General features: G+C 48.7%; 1 protein-coding gene across 1 annotated transcript in view; it reads left to right on the top strand.

Moving 5' to 3' along the window:
- The window catches only part of USP34 (ubiquitin specific peptidase 34), a 3618222-nt gene that overhangs the window by 1826367 nt on the left and 1767669 nt on the right, over nt 1-24186 (top strand). The window contains exon 37 of the mRNA XM_069608012.1: nt 15420-15572. Within this exon, the coding sequence (XP_069464113.1) occupies nt 15420-15572 (153 nt within the window). The remainder of the gene's footprint in view (nt 1-15419; nt 15573-24186) is intronic.

Consider the following 24186-nt stretch of genomic DNA (forward strand, 5'->3'; position numbering starts at 1 on the left):
ACTATGTGTTGGGCTTGAGAAAGAGGATGGCCTTACTGATGGCACAGTCCAATGACAAGAATAAAGCTGGACAAGCACTGGTGAAATATTGGTGTGACCAGACAGCTTAACATGCTTATTGTTCCCCAGGCCAAGCAATCCTGATTATGAATCTCAGGAGGCATAGAGATTTACAGGACAAATGGTCAGTTCCTTACTGCATTGTTGAAAGGCTGGATGAGGTTAACAATTTGGTGGACCTTAAAAGACCTGGTCAGGCTCACAAAGTGTTCCATGTGAATAGGTTGAAGGTGTTCATCCCTAGGGTTAAAATGGGAGCCCTGATTCTAGTGTCAGAAAGAGGAAGAGGACTCAATCTCACCCTGGCCTGTTCTTTGGCAGCCATTCAGGTGGCTCCATTGAGGGTGTCAAATTGTCCCCCCAACTGACTCCACAACAGCAAGGTGAGGTGAAGACCTTGTTAGGCAGTTTCCCCCCTTGTTTCGAGTCTCTCCAGGCTTGACACCTTGGTGCATGACATTGGCACTGGGGACAGTGTGCCTACCAAAGGAAGGAGTTGTAGGTTGTCAGAAAAGCTTAGATCACACATTAATTATGAGTTCAACAAGATGTTGAATCTAGGGGTGATAGAGCCCTCCGGTAGTCCCTGGTCCCGCGCAGTGTTCTTGATACCAAAAGCAGGAACTTCGAATTTAAGATCGATTCTGTGCAGACTACAGAGCTCTAAATGCTGTCACTAAGACAGATGCACACCCCCTTCGACAAACTAATGAGTTGGTGGGTACACTAGGTGCTGCCAGGTACCTTAGCACCTTTGACCTTACTGCTCGGTATTGGCAAATGTCCGGGACAGAAAACGCCATGCAGAAGACAGCATTCACAACATCGAGGGACTTTACCAGTTGAGTGTAATGCCCTTTGGCTTAAAGAATGCACCTGTCACTTTCCAGAGGTTGGTCAACCAAGTCCTCAGTGGGTTGGATGACTTCTACATTCCATATCTGGATGATACTGCAGTTTTGAGCCCTACTTGGGAAGAACATGCGAGACACCTTGAGATTGTTGCAGGCTCTTCAGCAGGCCCGCTTGACTATAAAGGCAACCAAATGCCAGATTGGTTAAGGCTCAGTGACCAGGCATGAGGTTGGTGGGGGTAAGATTTAGCCTCAACCCCCAAAGTACAGGCTGTACAAGACTGGGAACCCCCCACAACCCAAACCCAGGTAAGAGCGTTTTTAGGCCTCACTGGGTACTACAGACATTTCATAGCAGACTTTGATACCATAGATGCCCCTCTGATTGCCCTCACTAAGAAACCAAAGAAAGTCACTGGACTGCAGATTGTGAGGAGGCCTTCCAAAGCCTGAAGTATTCCCTTCATCAGGCTCCTGTCCTCGGGGCCCCTGACTGCCAGAGACCTTTTATAGTGTAGACAGATGCCCCGGATTCTGGGATAGGAGCGGTCCTTTCACAGTTCGATGACAAAAGCAGGCAGCATCCTATATGTTTCATTAGTCACCAGGTGAAAGACTGAGTAGAAGGGATGTTTCTCTATTGTGTGGCCCGTTAGGAAGCAGAGACCCTACCTCTTTGGGAGGCACTCTACTCTCCAAACTGACCATAAGCCCTTAAAGTGTCTAATGAACATGAAGGGAGAAAATCCGAAATTGCTCAGGTGGTCCATAAGCCTTCAAGGCTTTGACTTCACCATTGGGCATAGAACAGGTAAACAACATAGCAATGCTGATGGGCTGCCCACAATGTGTAACTGACTGGAACAGAAAATGCATCCAGGGGTGGATTAAATCCCCCCCTGTCCCTAGCCTGGGGTTGGCGGGACCACCCCCACTCCCCCAATAATCATTTTTTTATACATTTTTAATAAATGTAACTTTTATTACTTTTTTCCGATCAAAAAGGAAAAGGTACAAGTTACTTATCTGTAACTCTTGTTCTCCAGAATGGGTCTTGCATGGAGTCACATGCTCTGAGTATTCCCCGTTGTGAGGCTGGGAATCCTCGGTAAACAAGAAAGCAGTTTAGCTGTAAACTAAAACTGCTTGACTCCACTATAGCCTATCAGTGTCCTCTGGGACATCCTGACCCAAGCTAATGACACTCGTCCCTCCTAAGCTCCACCCCTGGTGGCCATCTTCAGATGTGGTAGCACACGTAAAGTGGCAGTATGGACCAAGAGGAGCCACAGAGGGGAAGGAGGGAGGGTTTGCATGTGAATTCATGGAAGGCCCATGCTGGAGAACAAGAGTTATAGGTAAATCAGGTACCTTCTCAAGCATGGGGACCTGCATGGATTCACATGCTCATGAATACCATTACACAGTAGTACATATACACAACCACGGGAGGTGGCAAGGCTCGCAGAAGCAATACACTTACACCTGAAACAGACCCACCTCAAACAAACCGATTGCATTGCATGGCTTGGCCAATCCGGCACTCCTCCCTGGAATCCCTGTCGACTCAGTAGAATCTTGTGAAGGTGTGGGTAGAACTCCACGTAGCAGCCCTGCAGAGGTCGAGGAGAGGAACACCAGAGAGAATCGCAGTCTTCACCGGGGCTCTGGTGGAGTGGGTTCTCGGCCGGCCTGGAGGCAGTCTGTTGGCCAGATGATGACAATGCATGATACAGCCGGAGAGCCACCTGTAGGCGGAATCCTTAGACAGTGCATTCCCATTTCCTACAGGTCCAAAACTGATTAAAAGCTGAGAAGCCTTTCCAAAGCCCTTTGTGCGTGCCACGTAAATCTTCAGGGCACACGCAACATTCAGCAAATGCAACGCCTTTTCAGCAGGCGAAGAAGGATTCCCCAAAAAAACTCGAACGAAATGCTTGTTGAGATGAAAGTCTGACGGAACCTTCATTATAAAAGGAAGGATGAGTTTGCAGAACCACCTTAGTGGCATAAAAGGACAAACAAAGAGGCTTACAGGAGAGGGCTTTTATCTCCCCTACCCGCCTGGCCAAGGTGATAGCCACCAGGAAGGAGGTGTTCCATGGCAGAAACCTCAAAGGAGTAGAATGCATTGGTTCGAACGGAGGCCGAATCAGTTTAGACACTACTATGTTCAGTTCCCACATAGGTGGAGGAGCTTTTACCAGTGAGAATACCTTAAGACACCCTTGAGGAACTCATTAACAAGCCTCTGTGACCACACGGAGAGCTTGCCCAGAGACCGTGTGTGCCGGGATTTGGCGGGCAGGTGGACCTTAATAGATGCACGGGCAAGGCCAGCCCTGACCAGTGAGAGTAGGTATGGGAGGGGCTGCGGGGCAGTCACCCGCAGCGGCGGAATCGTCTGCACCCGGTACCACATCGTCATGTGTTCCATTTAGCCAAGATCTTCTTGCATTCCAAAGGCAGAGAATAGTGTCCAAATTCTGCAGGAGCCAAGCTACAAGGATCAGCAATGCTGGGTGTGGTGCAGTATTGAACATGTTTCTCTGGAGAGGAGGTTGGGAAGTAGAGGCAGTTGGATGGCCACAGCCACCGACAGATGGAAAAGGTCTAAGTACCAGATTTGCCTTAGCCACGCCGGTGCAATGACAATCATCCTGCAGTGGCAACGTCCGATTGTGTTGATCACATGTAGTAGCAGAGGACTCAGAGGGAAAGCGTACAGGAAGAGACCCAATGAGAAGGCCTCCCCCACGATACTCGGCTGAGGATATCTGCTGACAAACTTCTATCATTTGGAGTTGGCAGCTATCGTGAAGAGGTAAATCAGAGGAAGACCCCATTCGCTGAAGAGGCGCAACACTGCTGAAGTTCCCATTCGTGGCAGGACAGCTGCTCCCTGCTAAGAGAGTTTGCAATGGTGTTCTTTACGACTGACAGTTGAAAAGGGACGTCAAACATGTGATGAAGGGAGGCCACCAGGGGGCGCACAGGTAATGGCTGCCCGATTGCTGGGTTCCCGCCGAGGCTGGGCCTTTTCAGGGGAGTGAGCCCCCCTGGGACCCTCAAGGTGGATTCACCCGGCGGGATCACGCCAGTGACCCCCCGTGACGCATCCGCTCGAAAGAGCGAAGCTCCAGGACCCCGGGAAGCCGGTTTACTGGCGGTGACGGAGGAACGGCGGGGTGCGCGTCGGCTCTGGCACTGGTAAAGGAGGAGCGGCCAGCCGAGGTGAGGAAGTCCTGGCGACGGGCCCGGCCATCGCTCATCCACCCGCCACCGGAAACCAGGTAGCCGAGGCATCGGGGCCTGACGCCCTCTGGAGGCGGCGCAAGAGGACAGGTGACATCGGGGCAGGCCTGGGAACGAGGGCCCCCCACAACGCACCACACCACGGACGGGGTGAAACAACGCCGCCTCCCCCCTGCGGTTGCGGTCCCCCAACCGGAGCAGGGCCGTCAACGACCGCATTGCCCCGCGGAGGGCCCCCACAACACCAACGGACCACGGCAATCCGGTAGTTGGAGCAGGAGTGTGCCCCCCCCCTTTCCCGTGAGGGCTCCAGTGACTCAGTGGGCGCCCCTGTCCCGAAGACAAGCGAAGGGACAGCGCGCATCCGCATCCAACTCCAGCAGGTGAAGGCCCCTGGGCTCGGCCTTACGGCGTGTGCCCACCTGGCGGCGAAAGGCTTTGGACAGAGGTAGTGGAACGGCAACAGCGACTCACTCGCCCTGAGAAACATCACCAGCACCGATGTGAGACCCAGGTGAGAGGCCCCCATCCGGAGTTGGTGGGTCGAGTGCCCGCCTGAAGGCGGCCCCTCGCCCACAGAGGAGCACATACCATTCCTAAGCTCCCCCGAGACGCCCCATCCAGGTTGCTACAGGGCAGGGTGGTTCCCCCCTGTAGGCCGCCCAGCCCGCGGCAGACCCCGCAGTGGTTGCACTGTACGACTACATGAGCTGGCAAGAGACTCTGCAGGCATTCCGCTAGAGGGAGACGGAGAGCAACACCAGTGGCCCTACTCGCACTGGGGACATGGCTCATCCAGAGGCCTCGACACAGTCCGCGTTGACGATGGAGAGGGGCTTCACCTCCATCCTCCAGGAGATCAGGGAAATGCGATCTGACATCGCCCAGAAGTTCGAAAAGATGGACCAAAGGGTGGACAAAGTCGAGGACAGACTCCTACAAGTGGAAACTAACCAGTCTTCCTCAGCTTCCCAGGAGGTTCAACTCAGTATGCGGCTAGCGGCCCTGGAGAAGAGGGACGAGGAAAGAGCCAGGCAGATGGATGACTATGAAAATAGGGAAAGGAGAAACAACCTTAGATTTTTTGGGGTCCTGGAAATGGAGGGCGAGACGTAGAGATATTTGACCCGAGTGGTGAAGGACATTATTACTCTACTGATTGCAGAGGAAAGGACTACTGAACCCACGTCCAACCAGGTGCACAGGGCAGGGGGAAAGGGTGGGGAGCCCCAGATCGGTACTGGTTCGGTTCCACTACTATACCGAAAAAACTAAAGTCTTGGAAGAAGCGAGGAAGGCGGGGGGGAGGGGTTTACTTACAATAACGCCCAAATCACCATTTTTCAGGACCTCTCCGCCTACACTTTAGCCAAACGCAGAATGTGCCGCCCCCTAACACAACTACTGAAGGAGAAGGGAGTGCGCTACAGATGGGGATATCCCTTCTCCCTGGCCTTCGAATACTTGGGCCAACGAACAATGCTGGTTACAGAGGAGGACATAAAAGGAGCCATCCAGGATTATGTGGTGGAGCCTACCCCCCGGAGGGGCTCAGTAGGCCCAGAAGCACTCGGTGCGGTTAGTCGGGTGCCAGGAGGAGGAAGACCAGTTCGAGGAAATTCAGAAAATTGAACACCCTGCCGTCTGCAATGGAGGAGGAGCATATCGACTCGGAGGGTTGATGACCAGGGCTCCCGGGTCTGCAGTGGAGGGAAAAGGAAGACATGAAGGACGCACCAAGGACAGTATCCCCTTGAACAGCAAGTACAATGGGGGCAATTGAAGGGGCACAACTATGGGGGGGGGGGAACGATATACTGAGGTCCTGGCAGGGGAAGGTAGGCTGGAAATGCGGCCTAGGGGAGTGGATGACCACAGAGGCACGGGGAAGTCCTGACCATTCATAGATCGGGACCCGAAGAATCAGAGGTTAAGCCAAACTTGTGAACAATGTGGGGTGGACCGAGGGAACGAAGGTGGAGGGGGGGGGGTGTTCCCCCCTTTTTCTTACTACTCCACCATCCACAACGCGTTCTCTAGGATAGATTGCATTCTGGTGGATGAGATCCTTCGTCCATATGTCGCAGGCTGCAGGATAGACCCGGTCCCTTGGTCAGACCATGACTTGGTCCGAGTCTCCTTAGCGGTGGGCTGGTGTAGGGAATGCAAGGGACGCTGGAAATGTAATGACGCCCTACTGAGAGACGAGGCTCACGCCGAAGCTGTCCTGGACGCTATAACGGAATTCTTTGAACTCAATGATAACGGGCACGCGCACGCTTTGGGACGCCTTCAAGGCAACCCTAAGAGGAGTACTTATAAAAATGGGAGCCCAGAAGAAAAGGGAGAGGGAGGCCCAGGAAAAAACCCTGCGGGAGAAAATAGCTCATCTCCAACCGGGGGACTCACCGGAACAAGCCTTAGGGCGGGACCGGGTGGCTGCGCTGGAGGACTACAGGCTCCAGCTAAAAGACCTACTCCTACACAAAATGGAGAGGAGCCTCCAAATGGTAAAACAAAAATACTATGATAAGGGGGACAAAGCAGATAGTATCTTCGCCTGGAAATTGAGATAGGTCCAGAGAAGCAGAAGGGTGAAGGAGGTAAGGGACGCCAGGGGGTCCCTTGGCTGCGACTCTCCCCATATAGGAGAGGCCTTTCGCCAATATTACGAGTCACTATATTCGTCTGAATATGAGGGGGGCGATTCCCAGATAGAGGACTTCCTGAACTCCATACAAATCCCATCCCTGTCGAGAGAGATGTCAGAGGGGTTGGAGGGCCCGGTCACGGAAAAGGAGGAGGTGGACAAGGTGATTAGTGAAATGAAGGTGGGAACCTCCCCCGGGGAAGACGGCTTTTCAGTTTACTTCTACAAGAGATTTCGCTCCTCCCTGATCCCGTACCTAGTGAGAGTTTTCAACGCCGTGCTGGAGGTGGACTCCCTCCCCGACTCCATGATGGGAGCCATAATAGCTGTTTTACCCAAGGAAGGAAAGGACCCAGCAGAGTGTGCCTCCTACCGGCCCATATCATTGTTAAACATTGATGTCAAGATCTTGACCAAGGTGGTGGGGAGGCAGATGGTGGGGATTATGCCGAAGCTAGTCCATGGGGATCAGGTGGGCTTCATCAGGGGCAGACAAGGGTTGGATAATATTCGTAAAACATTAGACCTGTTCCACTTTGCCCAAACATCGGAGCTTGATGCATGTGTCCTCTCGCTAGACTCGGAGAAGGTCTTCGACAGGGTCGAGTGGAGATACATAGAACTCCTTCTCCAGAGAATGGGCTTCGGGACACACATTATGAGTTGGGTGGCCGCCCTCTACAGAGCCCCCATGGCAAGGGTTCAGGTGAACGGGTCGCTGTCCGAATCATTTCCCCTCTCCCGGGGGACAAGGCAGGGCTGTCCGCCCCCCCCCCCAATTTATGTCCTTACGATGGAGGCACTAGCCATAGCTATTAGATCTCCCCCAGACATCAAGGGAATTAGAAGGGGGGAGGTGGAATTTAAGCTTTCCCTGTTTGCGGATGACATCTTAGCTTATTTGGTAGACCCTGGCTCCTCGATCCCCCCACCCCTCCTGGCCCTGGTTACCACTTTCGGGCGTTTCTTGGGGCTGAAAATTAACATGGCTAAATCTGTCCTGCTCCCAATGAGACCAGTGGACCCGGTGTTAGACCCCTTGAGCAGGTTTCACGGGATTGCAGTGGGGACAGACGCCATAAAATACCTGGGCGTCCTAACTAGGGACTTATCGAAATTAGGACCCACCAACTATGACCCCATAATGGCAGAGAACACATCTGACTTGAGGAGGTGGGGCAAGATGATTCTCTCGTGGTACGGCCGGATGACTGCAGTAAAGATGAACATATTACCACGGCTTCTGTACCTCTTCACAGCGCTCCCAACCAGTGTCCCTGCTCAGACTTTCAAGGACCTACAAAAGGGGGTCCCGGACTTGGTGTGGCAGGGGAAGACCCAGAGAACCGGGAGGACCACCCTGACTCTACCGAGGGAGGAGGGGGGATTTGGGCTGCCAGACTTTCATCTATATTTCTATGCCGCCCAATTGCGCGTCCTCCTAGAACATATGAAAGAGGGCCTGGGAACGTACTGGACATATTTAGAGGATATGGATGTCCACCCTTTAAAGGTCCGTGACCTCTTGTGGGCCCTGCGCAAGACAATCCCGAAACATGTGAGGACCCACCCGACCCTGGGAGTTCTCTGGGACATCTGGAAGAAGGGCCCCTGGACAACACACCTAACCACATGGCCGTCCCTGATGACCTCCCTATGGGGCCACCCCCTCAAACTGGGTGGCAGGGGGTTCCGGCACTCCCAGCAATGGTCAGATATGAAATTGGAATGGGCAGGTCAGATGTTCAGGGAGGGCGAATTCCTATCCTATGAAGACCTGAGGGAGGCTCTGGGGGGGTGGATCGCTTTCCATTTTCGAATACCTCCGCCTTAAGGGCATCCTCTGCGATCAGTCATGGGGTCCAAACCTGAGGAGACAACTGACCCCTTTCGAGAAGCTCCTTGACTTGGCGACCTCCAGAAAGGGCGCGGTGTCCAGTATGTATAAAATCCTAAATACTTACGAACTTCAGGGTAGGAGCTTCCGCACGTTCTGGAACGACCTGGCAGGCGAAGAGATCTCAGAGGACGCCTGAGCCAGAATTTTCAAAATAGCATTTCATGGGAACTTATTCACCTCGGACATGGAACATAACTTTAAAATTTTACAGGGGTGGCACAGAGACCCAGCAAAACTGTCAAAAGATGTTTCCAGGGGTGTCACCAAGGTGCCCTAGGGGATGTGGTCAGACAGGCTCCAGAGGCCACATGTGGTGGCATTGCCTGAAGGTCCAGGCCTACTTGGGGTCAGTGAGGGGCTGGATAGCGGAAGTAACAGAGGAACGGCTACCACATAATCCCCTGACCATGTTGCTGGGACTCCCCCCGGAGGAAGCGGAACTATACCGTTACCCAAGGATGTGGGAAACCATGCTGAGGGCGGCCAGAGTTGCCCTCGCTCAGAAAAGGAAGAGCCTGGAAACCCCCTCCAAGGAAGATTGGATGAAAAAGGTGAAAAACATGTTTTCAATGGACAAACTGCCATGGTGAATAAAGACACAAGCTCATTCCTCATGAACTGGTATTGGGTACAACAAACTTGGGGTTGGGATGTGCATTGACTTCAAGGGTAAGCCCCCGACCTGAGAAGGGCACAAATGGCCCCGAAAGGAACAGCAATAAACCGGGGGTCCCACGGCCCGGGGAACGGCGACACCATGCCAGTCGGCGAGTTGGTCACCTATCGCATCGCCTCCGAGGCACAGGAAATGGAGTGAGCATTACGAGTCTCCTTTGTCCAACACTTTGAACTGGACACGGGGAAGGGGGGTGGGTCGTGGTGGGGTGGAGGGTCGGAGGGGGGGGCAGGGGGGTCTCCAATGTTTCTGGTTGTTTTTATTACAAAATGCTAATAAAAACTAAAGTTTAAAAAAAAAACACGTGCTGAAGAATGGCACAGTGCCATAGAGACGGTTTCCAGGGAGATAGTCGGGGTGCGTGCCTGCAGTTCCAGGCGTTTATGTGCAACTCCTTTTCTTCTGGGAGCCAAATGCTTCTGTCGTGAGAACGTCATGTGAGGAAGCCCCAACCTTCTAGAGAAGCTTGGTCGTGACTGTAGCCTCGTACGGAGGGATCTGAAAGGGAGCTCCCTGAGTGAGGTGTGGAGGAACTGACGACCATTGCAGGGTTTGGCAGAATGCATGATTGACGACGATCTTATCTGCCCATGTGCCTGCGGTGACTTGCTGCCACCTGGTATCCAGAGATTGTTGAAGGTGACTCATGCAAAGCCAGCAAAATGGGACCAGATGATGCAGGAAGACATAATACCCTGCAGGGACTTGACTGACCAGACTATTACAACAGTCGCTGCTGACAGCTGTTGGACCATTCCCAAGATGGCCTTCACCCTCTCTTCTGATGAAGTCATGAGACTGTGTTGAGTCGGGTGCCCAGGAACAGAGCGTTCTGAGATGGCACTATGCATGACTTCCGATAGTTGATCGAGAAGCATAGCAACATCAGAAGTTGAATGGTGTCCGCTGTGTGCTGGGTTGCCAGAGCGTAGGAGCGTAACCGAATGAGATTCCCTTGTGGCATAGATGCACTACCACCGGGGCCAGGCATTTGGTGAACTCCCTCGATTTCAGGCCAATGGGAAGGGCCTTGAACTAGTAGTGTCTTCCCTGGATGACAAACCGCAGGAACTTCCCGTGCTTTTGATGTTTGGGGATGCGGAAGTACACGTCCTTGCTAGGCAAGATTGTATGCAGTACCCTTTGGGTGCACTACAATAACCTTCACCGCCTGGCAATAGGGTCCCAACCTTTGGTATAAATCTGAACTACACAGGTTGGTAGTGTGGTCGAGCAGCCAGGCTTATTTCAAGAGGGGTCAATGTGAGCAGTAATGTTTTTTTTTTAATGCAACATTTTATTGTTTTTCTGCACATAGAGAAAACATACAGCCTCGCATAGCGAGATAACGGTTATTTCCCTTTCCCACCCAACAACAACTTCACACCGTGTATCCACTTCAATGGAGTCTCTTAACACATCTAATTACGTTTGCTACGCTAGTATCACGTAGTTTTAGGTTCCTGCACATGTCTTTGGATGTTAGCCCAATTCTTGGCGGAGGCTACTTCTCAGTGTGCGTCTTCCCACTTTTGCCAAATTTTGGGGCCTTTCGCAGGGCATCCCCTAGCCGTGTAGACTCTCTTCTCCATTGCAATACAAATGTCCACATCCGTGGTCCACTGCTCATAGCTTGGTGCCGTTTCAGAGCCCCAGAGATGCGCTATATTCCTCTTGATAATCGCAGTGGTAGTAGATAAGAGCAGTTTTTCGTAGCGTGACAGTTCAACCTCATCTTCTATCCCCAACAGTAGCTGTTTTGCACTTCTATGAATCGTTTTGCCCAATACCCTTGAGAGATCATCGCAGCACTGCTGCCAGTATTGTTGGATTATGGTACATTCCAATAGTATGTGGTAATACGAGCCTTCTTCTCGTTTGCATCTCAAGCAGGATGGAGTGGTCGTCTTGCCCATTTTGAATAGTGCTACCCTCGGGTAATATATTCTATGCAATACTCACCAGAGACTTCGAATCTGTCGAAACGCAAATCTGATGAAGGCTAAAGCTCTGCTGGCGAAAATTCATGGGAGAGGAAGAGGAAACTGTCGAATGAGAAGCACAGAAAGGGATCAAACTCGATGATCGACTCCCATCATTCATCTTCTTCCTCATTCAAGAAGGAACTTATCCACCGACTCGTCACCAGAAAAATAGGTTCGCTTCCCTTCAAAAACCGCTTTGGTGGAAAAGTCTGAAGAGTTTTGCATCAAAATAATGCAGGTCCTTGAGAAAGCAGGTCCGCCTTTTCTCTCTTTCTCTCTTCCTCTGGGAAAGGCCACCAACGCCGTGCACCGAAAAGCCCAGGAGTGGTTGGCTCAGCCCTCATAGGACCATTCAGTGTTGAGTCGAACATTCATTAAGTTCTAGGTTCGCACCAAAGTCTAGAAACCACTCTGTCCTCATTTCAGGATATTTTGATGAAGATGATGACCTGTAACACTCACCTGGTATCCATGGGGACGTCACTCAGCCTGTTCTGACCTCTTACGACCTCGAACCCTTCCCTGGAGTCTACTCGACTGAGACTGGGCCTGAAACACAGGATTGGTAGAGTTTAACTCCCTATTGTCTCTGTGTGCTTGAACCCCTTCTTCCCGGGGTCCAACCCTTCCCTTTGATCCACAGCTCACCTTGCTTTCTTAGAAAGTGTGCTCTCTGTCCTGCTTTCAGCGCAGGGGCGCGTTCATTGATGCGGGCTCGTTGCTGCCTACTTACATCACTGGCAAGAGTCCGACAGGTAAGTATGATGAGTCTTTTGAACAGTTCTCTAACCTCGTTCCTTTCCTTCCGTAGATGATGGCCGGCGTCCGGGGATGGCGACGTGCTGCTGAGATGAGTAGCGCTGAAGGTGAGTGAGAGCGCGATGCGACCCTTTCGTATTTGTATTGAACTGACTTATTTTTCTGTGTCTTTTAGGTGCCGCGACGTTTTCAGCACGGATGCCGGTAATGAAGAAGAAATGCGGTGAGTACGCGCGGTATGCGGTGCCTCTAGATGTTTCCATGCTAACCTGGAGTGTCTTTTTCCTCTTGCAGATGGATGAGAAGTTCCGGAGACAGAGTTCCCCCCGAGCGGCTGGGATTCAGGTAAGCGTTTGAAGCTCGTACAGTTTTTAAAAATAAGCGAAGATTTGCTGAATGCTTACTAATGCCTTTTTTCTGTTCTTTTCCCTTTTCCTTGGGAAGCAGCGTGCTGGGATGGGAATGACACCACCGAAGATGCCCGCAGAACAGAAGAAGCGATGAATGATGGGCAGAAGCGCTGCAATGTAAGGCTGTTCCTAACGGTGTTCTTGTTCTTGCAGGAGGTGAGCACAGAAGAAAGATGCAGGCCTACTGGAGACCGACCCGAACACGGTGAGTGTCACGCTGCAGGTGCAGAAAACACAAAGCATGTTTCTCAGCCTGGGCGTGGCTTAAATAGTCTCTGGGTATCCCAGGTGTCTCTGGGCTGAACCACACTCAAAAGACTAGACTGCACATGCAGTTCTGGGAACCGAAATATGTGGGGGCATCCACCTTGTCCCCCAACAATGCACTACAAGTCCAATCCCCAATGTTACCCTTTGGGAGTGAGTGAGTGAGTCTGGTGCCACAAGTGCCAAGTCTGACTCCAAGTGGGTCTTTGGAGGAATGGAGAGGCCTTTGAGGGCCATGTAGGTGATCTTGGCCTGGCTCCAGCCTGACATCTTGGAGGGCTGGGGACATGAGGGGCAGGAATCATGACATGACCCATTCTATTGGTCTTCCTCTTCCGCGTGAGATTTTCAGGTGAAGGAATACAGACTGGCTGATCTGGCCTCCATTGTATGACGCAAGTGGCTGAGACTCCTCCCAAGGTAGAGTTTCCTCACAAGATACTCAGAGCCACCCTAGTGTGGCATACAGAAAGATTACGGCAAAGGTGGCTGATGCCTTAGGCTGGGACCCTCCAGCAAGGCAAATAGGGGAATGTGACCTACCGGACATGGTGGACAAGGGCACAAATGTTGAACCTCTGCTGCCCTTACACAATGCCATTAAAAATCCTCCCTTGGAGCTATTGGAAAACTCCCTGCTTGGGGCCAACAGTCCACAAGGCTTTTGCTTGCAAGTACAGGCCAGCCTCTGACCCAGATTTGCCCGCCAGGCACCCATCGCACAATAGTCTGGTAGTACAAGCAACTACTGTTGGTAACCAGGAAAGCGGTTATCCTAGTTCACCCACAGACACGGATGACAAAGATATGACATTCTGGCCAAAAAAGTATTTGCCTCAGGCAGCATGGCTCTTAAGGCAGCAAACGCCTCCTGTGCACTTGCCAAACACCAGAGTAGCACTCACTGACCAAGCCCGGAATGATAAGCCTAATGCAGATTGTGCAGAGAAATGATTTGATGCTATCACTGAGCTGCGTGAGACAAGTTAAGAGAGCCGGGGGGTGAAAGGGAGGCGCGTCAGCACCTCCCACAGGGCTCTGTGACTGCACACTCAGATCACATCCAAGGTGATGGTCTGGCCTTTTATGGGCTCGGTCAGCAACAGGAGAAAGATACAGAGTTGAAGCACCCACACCTTTGGAGAAATATCTATTAGGGTCCCCAATCTGAGAGGCCATGATTATAGTTCACAGCTGCAGATCTTTGCGGGAGACCTGGCTAAAGCGAAGGGGATAAGCAATTATATAAATAGGAAGTTGCCACACGTCAGTGAAGGGTGTTGGAGTAGTAGAGGGTTGAGCGGTGTGAAGAGGTGAAGAGGGGCAGGATGAGTCAGAGGTGTACAGGAAGAGGTAGTGGGGGGGCTGAAAGAACCTTTGGTGCTGGAAAAGGGCAAAGAGCAGAGTCTGATGGAAGTGCAACAGGAGGCACAGAGAATGTGCAAGAGATGGAAAGACATTTTGGAATAGCAGGAGGAGGGGAGAGATGGAAGGTTGGCAGTGAACATATATCAGGAGGAGGAGAGTGAGGAGAAGTAGTGGAAAGCACTGTAGGTCAAATAGGAGGGCAAAACCCAGAAAGGGCAGGACAAGGCGCAAGGCAGAGGTGGGTAGAATACAGAGAAAGGGAGAGGTGGAGAACTCTAATAAAGAAGGAAAAGAACATCAGTGTTTGAAAAAAGGGGAGAGTAGGAGAGAAGAGACAGAAAAGCAAAGGGGGAAGAAAGGGACTACATTCAGAGAAGAACAGTGAAGTGGAACATGAGGAAAAAAAGTAGGGCAGTTGGCAGAGTGGAACAACCCACTGTTGGAGGATTTGAGAGTGAGTTGCAGATAGGACAAAGTGGTTGAGACCAGGAGTGACAGTCGGGCAGTGAGATAATGGCAAGCTACATTTTTTGAAGAGCAGGGGGGAGAAGGAAGGTGCAAGTTCCAGGGTCAATCATAGGTCTTCGAGCCAGGTCCCTGGGAACGACTGAGCATTGCTTCTGCAAGGAACGAAGCAATGCAGCATTAGGTATTCAAGTCAGGTTCCTTTGAAAGAAAAGTTCAAGGAGACCAGACCAAGCACCTCCACACCTACCTCACCACTGAGCGATGATGCAGATCCTCCTAAGGGTGATTCTTGGACTACAAACTGAATGTTTGCTGCATCTGAGTAGCATCATCCTACTCAACAGCAACCAAGGAGAACCCCTGTGATCCGAAGCATACAGGGAAAGCCAGAGTTTGATACAACATTGTGAGGGATGCTGTGGAGAGACGCAGTAAATAGAGACTGTCTTGTTTTTTGTTACCTTCACCTAGAACTAGCATCTGCCATATAAGAAACACATGGACAGTAGTTTGTTTATTTGCATTTGGGCTTGTCACCTGACATGCCACCTGAAGAAACTGGTGGGAAGTGGAGACTCAGGGAGAACCTATACCTACCCATATTTCTTCCTTATTTTGTACATCTACAGCAAAGCCTCTGGCAAAGTATACACCCACCTATCTTGTGACACATTCTATATCTAGAATATCTTTTTCTCAAAATATCAAAGATATTCTCCTAAATGTTATGGCACAGGTTTCATTTAAAATTGTGTTTTTCCTTTCAGACCGCAGTGCGGCATGAGTCCTGCAATGGCTTGTACAAATTATCACTCTCGTGTCTTGATGGAGGGGATTCAATAAACCGATCTTTCTTGCTGCTGGCTGCATCTACATTGTTAAAGTTTCTTCCTGATGCTCAAGCACTGAAGCCTGTTAGGGTAAGCCTTTCACTATCTAAATAATTGTTGATAGTGTTTGATCATTGATTTATTTAACGTTACATAGTGTATATTGCCCTGTTGAAACCTCTACGATCATCAGAAACATATGCTAGTAGCTAGGCAATCAAGCATCAACATTTTCTTAGTTTCAGGCATGGGTGACTAACATTTGTTATGTGGATATTAATCTTTCCAAGTGAAAATAATAAGAATGTAATTATAATTATATTTTGAGGACACAGTGGCATGCATTAATGCTAGATTTTGAAAATTATTCAGTATACATGTTACTCTACTGTCTGTTTGGTGACATTCATATTATATACATGGTATCCTAGTGTAGTTATTGAATCAGGCGTCCTATTTGGCACAAGAATTGCTCCAAGCCTTAGAGACAGTTCAATATTTTTTGTATTGATATATTGATGGACCTCATGGCCATTCCCTCTCATCTTGCAAAGCACCTCCTTCATAACCAAGGCTTCCCTGACCCCGGATTAGTATTTAGCTAATGTTAACCCCTTCTGTCTAGTCTCTGACTTGATGTGAGAACCCAAAGGCAAGGTTCCTTTTCTTACTAGACACCCTAAGGGACTTCCCAAGACTTTCCTTACTCTAGCCAGTGGTTAGGGTTCTAAAGGGGTAGGGATTGCGCCTTGCAGACACCCTGTTTGTTTTTCCTTTTAAACTTCCACCCTCACACACTCCTTTCCCTCTCTGTGCATCATACTGCTCTTTTTTTCCAACCTCTAGTCTTGTTCCTCTCTCCACTGTCCCTCCAATGCCTCCTGCTCCCTCTAGGCTCTGCCGCCACCCTTCGATGTTTACTCCTCACCGTACCTCAATCCAACTCCCTCCCCATTACAGCTCTCTCCTCCCTATCCACTACATCTCCCTTCCTCTCCACTATATCTCCCTTCCTCCCCACTATATCTTCCTCCCCACTAGAGCCCCCCTCCTCCCCACTACAGATCCCTCCTCCACACTACTTCTGCTCCATCCTCGACACTACAACTCCCTCCTCCACACTACAGCTACTTCACTCCACCCACCTCCAACTAAGTAGCACTTATGTCACGCAGTTACTTATACTTACCAGTCACTCCATACACTATCTCCCCTGTCCCCATTCATCACACTAGCAAACACACACACTCAAGCTCCATCACGTGCACTCACATATACCTCAACTTTTCTAGAAATTGCTGGTGGTCTCTTGGTCTGCCACCTCCACGTCCTCTGGCATAACCTGAACAACTTGCTGCTTGCAGCCATTCCTTGTATACTTCCCTTTCTCCTGCCATTGGTGTGACACGATCAGCAAAACTGTTAGATGCCAGAATAAGCCCACCTCTTTTCTCTGTGTGCTGTGAAGGCATCATGAAATGAGATACAGACAACTGAATAATAGAATGTGGGTGAATTTTGATTAATTCGAAAACATTTATTAGGATTGTATCTAGTCCAATACATATGTTGTGGGGGGGTTGGATGTTTGCGTTTTGTTCTATGTAGTCTTTTGTGGTTATGAATGTGAGGTAATTGTTTGCAATTATTTTGTGTAATGTGTTGAAATGTGTTGAGGTTAACAGGTTTTATAGATTTGTGACTGTTTTTCTTTGATGTTTCTTATACTATGTTCTTTGTGGATTTGCTAGCGACCTAGTCATTATTATTTTGCATGTAGTATGTTTCTCTATTGTTGAAAATGGAAAATAAAGTAAAAAAAAAAAGAATGTCAAGATACACACATTTATTAACTAAAAAGGAGGGTTGGGAAAAGGCCTAACTTGCCCTATGCTAAGGTGGGATTTCCCTCCCGAAATGAAACAAATGATAGTCTGTGTCAGGAAGTCCAAGGCAAATGTCTGTCTGTGTCCAAAACCTATACTTGCCCTCACATCTAACTGTATGCAATGTGTTGGGGCGGAGTTCGGGCAGATTTCAGTCTGCGGCAGACTCTGGTGGAGTGTGGAGTGAGGAGCTGCAGCGACGTGTCTTTCAACTGTTTGCTTTCTGCAAGTGTGTGGCTGACGGTGTCGTACACCTTTAACAAATCAAGCCCCACCGACTTTAAAAACCTGCCTCGAGCGCGGAGCGCGCGCGGAGTTCGGGCAGAGTTCAGTCTGCGGCAGACTCTGGTGGAGTGTGGAGTGAGGAGCTGCAGCGACGTGTCTTTCAACTGTTTGCTTTCTGCAAGTGTGTGGCTGACGGTGTCGTACACCTTTAACAAATCAAGCCCCACCGACTTTAAAAACCTGCCTCGAGCGCGGAGCGCGCGCGGAGTTCGGGCAGAGTTCAGTCTGCGGCAGTCCGCGGCTGAACGGAGGCTGCTTGCTGCCCATCGTCCATCGTTAACTTTGCTTAGCTTTGCGTCAGCTGACTGCCGACCCAGGCCATCGTCCAGTGAAGGTAAGGAAAGTATTCTTTACCCCGTTTCGGGTGGCCGAAAATGGGCCTTTGACCCGAGCTATGGCAAAGCAAACGATACATCCTAGAGGCAATTCGGTAAATACGATTCTTGCCGAGCGACCCAGAAAGTTTGGAGCTGGCACACTTACCCCTCAGGGAGGTGGGCCAGCCACTGAAGATAATCTAGTTAATGAATCTCCTACACAAGGGTGCTCGCTCCCGACGTCGGCTTCAATGAGGGGATATGATTGAGGAAAACAGAGCGAGCCCTGTATAAATGCCCCCCTTTTGCCTGCCGTAATAACTGAAATGGTCACACTACCAGGTCCTTCTGTAGTGAATGATCTAGCAGTGCAATTCTTGAGCAATTCCCTGAACTTAACCCCGTCCAAATTACCATCATCAGTGGGGCATGGCACGGACGGTCTCTCCCAGACAGGGGTGGGGCGCGCGCAGGCTTTGGACTCAAATTTGCCTACATGTGAAGCCACCGTAACGATTGCGCAGAGCCCTGTGCCTGAGCCTTTGCTACCACCTCTAACGAGAGAAGTAAGGCATGCTTGTAGGGGAAGGCCAGTGAGGAGCTTGTTGGAGGTGGACAGCTCTCCCCTTGCCTATAGTGCATCAAGAGAGATTGGGAACGAGAATATCCGAACTACAAATGGCGAGCGACCGCCAAAAATAGACTTAACATGTCCTGCGGGAATCTTCTCCTTCGACGTCACCGACACCGAACTGCTGGAGTTTGAGACTCGGTCCTCGCAGAGCGGACATGAAACATCTAAATCGAAGTCCCTAGGTCCAAGGCAAGATGTTGTACAAGCGGTGGCGGATTCACAAACTGGGGTAACAGAAACCGCAAACAATGGTGGGCAAGTGAGCGTTCATGTACTACAAAAAAATGTTGTTCTAGATGAGAACCTAATGCATGTAAGCTCTGAAGACAAGACTGACAAAGGGAGTTCAATAAATATGCCACCGACTCCCTTGATGGCGGTGGGCGGGGCGACAATACCACCTTTGACAGCAGTGTGTGGTATTGATGTAATCAACAGTTCACCACAGCCTTGCTCCAATAATGCGCTGCATTTGTTCGATCTGGCTGGGAGAGAGGCGCGTTTAACACAACGTCTGAAGGACGACTTCGAGCAAATTAAGGTTCGGCTGTCGAGTATCCCCAGACCAGTGCCAGTGACTAGTGTTACATGTACATCTAACTCCATGCCTGCAAATCAAGATAAGTCCGGCAGTGCTTACATACATACAACAGCCGGACCGGGAGAACATGAAATACCGGACAGCTCTTCTTGCGCCCCTTACCCCCCGATGTGTGCTACTTTACGGACTGGGGGCAGAGGCGGGCCCCTCATGCTGAACAAACCTCAAAAGCACATTCCGAGTATGGTCATGCACTGTTCTACCCCTAAGGAGATGGCGGCCTCGCTTGTCTTGCCACAAAAATTGGTAGATTGTGATGTTGCTGATATATGTATAAACAAGGATACAAGCAAACATAACTTGATGAATGAATCGACGAAAGAGGCCGCGGCAGCCCTTAAATCGAATCTGTCTGCGGCTGCGGCACTACAAATACATAATAATGTGATGGCTGCGACATCAGTTGCTCTCATTCCTTTTACTAAATTATACGAGAGCATAAATGACTCAGTGCAATCAAATGGGGGTCGTCTGGATCACATCATGGAACGGCTAGTAAAGCAAGACCAAATCATTTCACTGCTCCAACTAAATCTGGAAAGTGAAAGATCTGCTTCTGTTTCCCTGCAAAAATTAGTGAATGATATGATAGCAAATGAGATCAACGAAAAAAAAGAACTGATAACAGCTTTTTCGTCGTGCTTAAAGCAAATAACCCTGATGACGAACCAGATAGCCCAAAGAACAATTAACCTAGATGTTCCACCGCAGGGGCCGATTGGTCCAGTGGCCGATATTATAAATGAGCAGTCGAGGCCAACTTTAATAGTCATCGCAGGAAATGCAAATGCGAATGAGAATTGTGAACTCAATCTACCGGTAGTTGAAAAGTCGTCAAAAGGTTTGGCGTCGCAATTGGAAGTTATTGATGCCCAACTGGCTGAGATTGCTGAAAAGTGTCCAAATTCCTCCACAGAACCGGAGAAAGAAAAATTGACGACTGAGCAAGAAAAGGAAACTTTAACACCTTTGCCTCGTACAATCTCAGTAGCATCTTTTGGCATTTTCAGTGGCCCGGCAAAAAACCTAAATATGGCAAAGGAAATCACCACGAAAGAGAAAGCAAAACAACTGATAAAGGACCATCCAAAAAAAAAGGACTGAAAAGTTAAAGAATTGCGACTCTCGAAAAGGGGCTGGCAACGCAAAGAAATTTATACGTAATCTAACGACACCTGCTAAAGTGACCCCCTTCTTTAGACCTTCGAAAGAAAATTTGGCACAGCAGACTAAAGGGTCAAAAAGGGTTGTTGTGAAAGGGAAGGCAATTACATGTGATATGAATAACCCAAAAAAACGACAGACTTGATTCAGATGATCTGATAAACGTGGTGGAGAATACTTCTATTGACTTATGTAATTTATCTACATACTCTCATGATGATGAGTGTGGAGCCCGTAAGATCGATACCTCGAATAGTTCAATGAGTACGCTTGACTCAATTGAGTCAAATGAGCCAGAGGAAAGACGGCCGACAAATCCGTGGGCCATAAGTAAAAAGGTCTGTCTCAAACAAAAATCACCACTGAGTAAAATTAGTCACTCTTCAAAACCAGTGCCATCTACATCGAAGTGTAATGCTGGGCCATCCACCAGAGTGGCAACTTCTGGTGGGGCTACCGTGACTGAGCATGATAGCAGTAAAACAACGATGGGGCTAAATCCAAAGTTAACAGCTGCTCAGCGACTAAAGGAGTCCTTGAAACACAATCACGAAATGCAAGATTCAGGCAAACAGTCCAATATCCGAATCGCAATCGTGAATATTTTGAAAGAGGATCGTGATGTGAACATGAACAGGAGAAATGTACTGTGCTTATTACACTCAGTGCCTGCATTAAGAACGATAACCTCCAATGATATTGCAATCATCGAATATATGTCGGAGGACTATGCAGACCAGGTGTATCTCCATATAAAATCTCATGCAGTAAGAAAAGTCATATTGGCAGCCAAAGTCGAATTATTGCAACTTGGATTCGAGATTAGTGAGCATAAATCTGTCCCGCACACAGCTGGCAACCCTTTGTGTGAATCGGAAAACAGATTAGCACCTAATGAACAGAGAAAAAATAACATAAGAAACCAATTACGAACAGGAACATATGCAAAATCAATGACAAAAAGAAGCATGTACGATGGCCAGATATATTAGCTGGGGGACGTGAAGGCCAAAGATGTGGTCTCCCTGGTCTCGTGGAACACGAGGGGATTCTCCCATCTACTTGAGGAATTTCCAATTGATCTAGAGAACAACTTCATAATCTGCCTACAAGAGACGTGGCTAAGGTCCGTGCCTGTTAAAGATGGTTATGTCACCTTGCTAAACTCTGCAGGCAAAAATGAGCATGGACGTCCCTTTTCGGGCCTTTTAACCATGATTAAAATCGGGCTTGGATGGACAGTAATTAAAATTGTAAATCCTAACATCTTTATACAAAGTACCTTACTCCAGTGTAAACCAAGCAGCCCTGGACTACACCAATATATCTTATTATTAAATGTATATTGGAACCCAGTGATGATAACTCTGAAGAATTTCATAACTGCGGTAACCACAATCCTAGACAAAAATTGCAGGTCAGAAGCAACATCATGATCATTATTGCTGGCGACATGAACCTAACCTGGTTCGATATAAAAGGTAACAAATTGCTTACTAAGGGAGAAATGGAATCCCGACACCATGATAGACGTAAGCATTGGGACAACATCATGAAGACCTACGATTGTGTCATGGTAAATGGGCAAATTGATGGAGACATACCTCCAAATACTACTTGGCATAATATGGGTCACGCAAAGGTACTAGACTACATTTGGGTGTCTAAACACTCCTGGAATAAAATCAGAAAAATGAATGTGATCAAGACAACAAAAAGTGACCACGAAATATTGGTGATGGGCTTGTATATAAGTAACAATCCAGAATTGCAGACCTTCGGACAAGCTCTCGAAGTAAATAATGGAAAAAACAAGCTGCGACTATCTTCGCAACAAATAATTACGCTATCAAAGGTCATGGATAATGACAGGATCTCCACCTACAATAAAGTGGATTATGTGTCGTTTTTGCCTCAGCAAAATGGCGTCCCAATATGGAAGAAAAACACCAATAAGCAGCATCTGCATGGCTGGAGTACGATGGTAAATGAAAAAAAAAAGACGCTTCAAAGTGAGATACGTAAGCTGAAATCACAAGGAGGCATAAAGAATATCGATATGATAAAAAAAAAGAGGCAGGTTTACCGTAATTGGGTTAAAGCATACAGGTATCAGCGTGATCAGGAACGAGGTGAACAAATGCTAGGCCTGATGAAATCCAACAAATGTAGAGAAATATGGCACATACTAAATAGCTGCTCAAATAATCAAGCAACTAAGATGGCCAACGTAGTATCGGAAGCTGAGTGGAACCAACATTTTACAAAAGTATTTGCAGGTGAGACTGAATGCGAAGTAAAAAAAGAAGAAGCATCGACAGGAAATTGGGACTGTATTGAATCTGTCGATGACATACTCCTTGCAATCAATTCCCTGAATAATTCACGTGCGGCAGGCCCCGATGGCATATCGAATGTGATGCTTAAACAAAATAAAGCAGAATGGGCGGACTTTATTGCAAAATTATTTACAAAGATAGCAACATCGAAGAAAATCCCCATAACCTGGACATCTGCCATTATCGTACCGATATTCAAGAAGGGTGATCGGGCAAATCCAGCAAATTACCGCCCTATCGCCCTGTTGGATACCATCGGTAAAGTGTTCGCTAACTTTCTACAAAAAAAAATAACAAAGTGGGCCATTTCAGCCAAAATTGTGGACTGCAGACAAACTGGGTTTACCAAGGGTGTTGGTACTGAGAACAACCTGACGCTGCTTAACATCTTAAAACTGACAGCTCTGGCGAGTAAAACGAAGTTGTTTATAGCTTACATTGACCTTCACCAAGCTTTTGATTGCATAGATCGGAAATTGCTATGGGACAAACTAAAAAAATGGAATTGTCCTCAGGATCTATTGCAGCCAATAATTGCTTTACACACATCAACCACAATACAAATAAGGCTAAATGAAGCAGGACTCTTGTCGAACAAAATGAGGACACAAAGAGGTGTGAAGCAAGGGTGCCCAATAGCTGCATGCTTATTTAAGCTGTTCATCGCTGATATTCCGGCTGCTTTGTGTAATGTCCGATGTTTCCCCCCAAAGATAAATGGTTCTCACATAAACTGCATGATATATGCGGACGATATCGTGCTAGTTGATAACACGCAGATTGGCCTCCAGCGTCTTTTGCAAAAAATACAAGCCTACATGAATCAAAATCACTTAAAAATAAACATATCAAAAACAAAAATCATGAAGATTGGACCAAAAAGCGGCACAAGGTCAAGTTCCTTTAAGTGGAGACTTGGAAACATGACCCTAGACGAAGTTACTGAAATGAGATATTTAGGAATCATGTTCAGTCCATCAATTTGTGAGTGGAACTGGGTCCAAGACGTTGAGTTCCGGATGACCACATTGGCAGTACAAGGAGCCCGGTTCCATTATCTCTTCGGCAAGTTCTCCCTCGCTCCGATCCGGCTAGTCTACCTCCAAAAAGTGATTTTGTCAATCACCTATGGAGCAGAGGCTGGCTGGAACCTGGACCACTCAATTTGGGCAAAATTAGAAGGCCAGTTTTGGAAACGTGTTTTAAGACTACCAAAATGCGTTTCCATAAAGGTTATAAGGCAGGAGTTAGCACTTGACGACTTATATACAACTATTATCTGGAAAACACTGGCATTAATGCGTAAGATGCTAATTACAAAGAAAGACCCACCGTACAAAATTTTGGCGGTGACAGAGGCAAAACACATAGGGATAGGCACATTTACTGGCAGTGCCCCTTCTTGGTACTATTCCATAATGTCTTTTGGTTCTCGCAGTTCACGGCTCACTGGTCATGGGGCAGTTGTTTGACCACAT

This window comes from Ambystoma mexicanum, chromosome 4q (assembly GCF_040938575.1).
Source record: "Ambystoma mexicanum isolate Mex_15411 chromosome 4q, UKY_AmexF1_1, whole genome shotgun sequence".
Lineage (NCBI taxonomy): Eukaryota > Metazoa > Chordata > Amphibia > Caudata > Ambystomatidae > Ambystoma > Ambystoma mexicanum.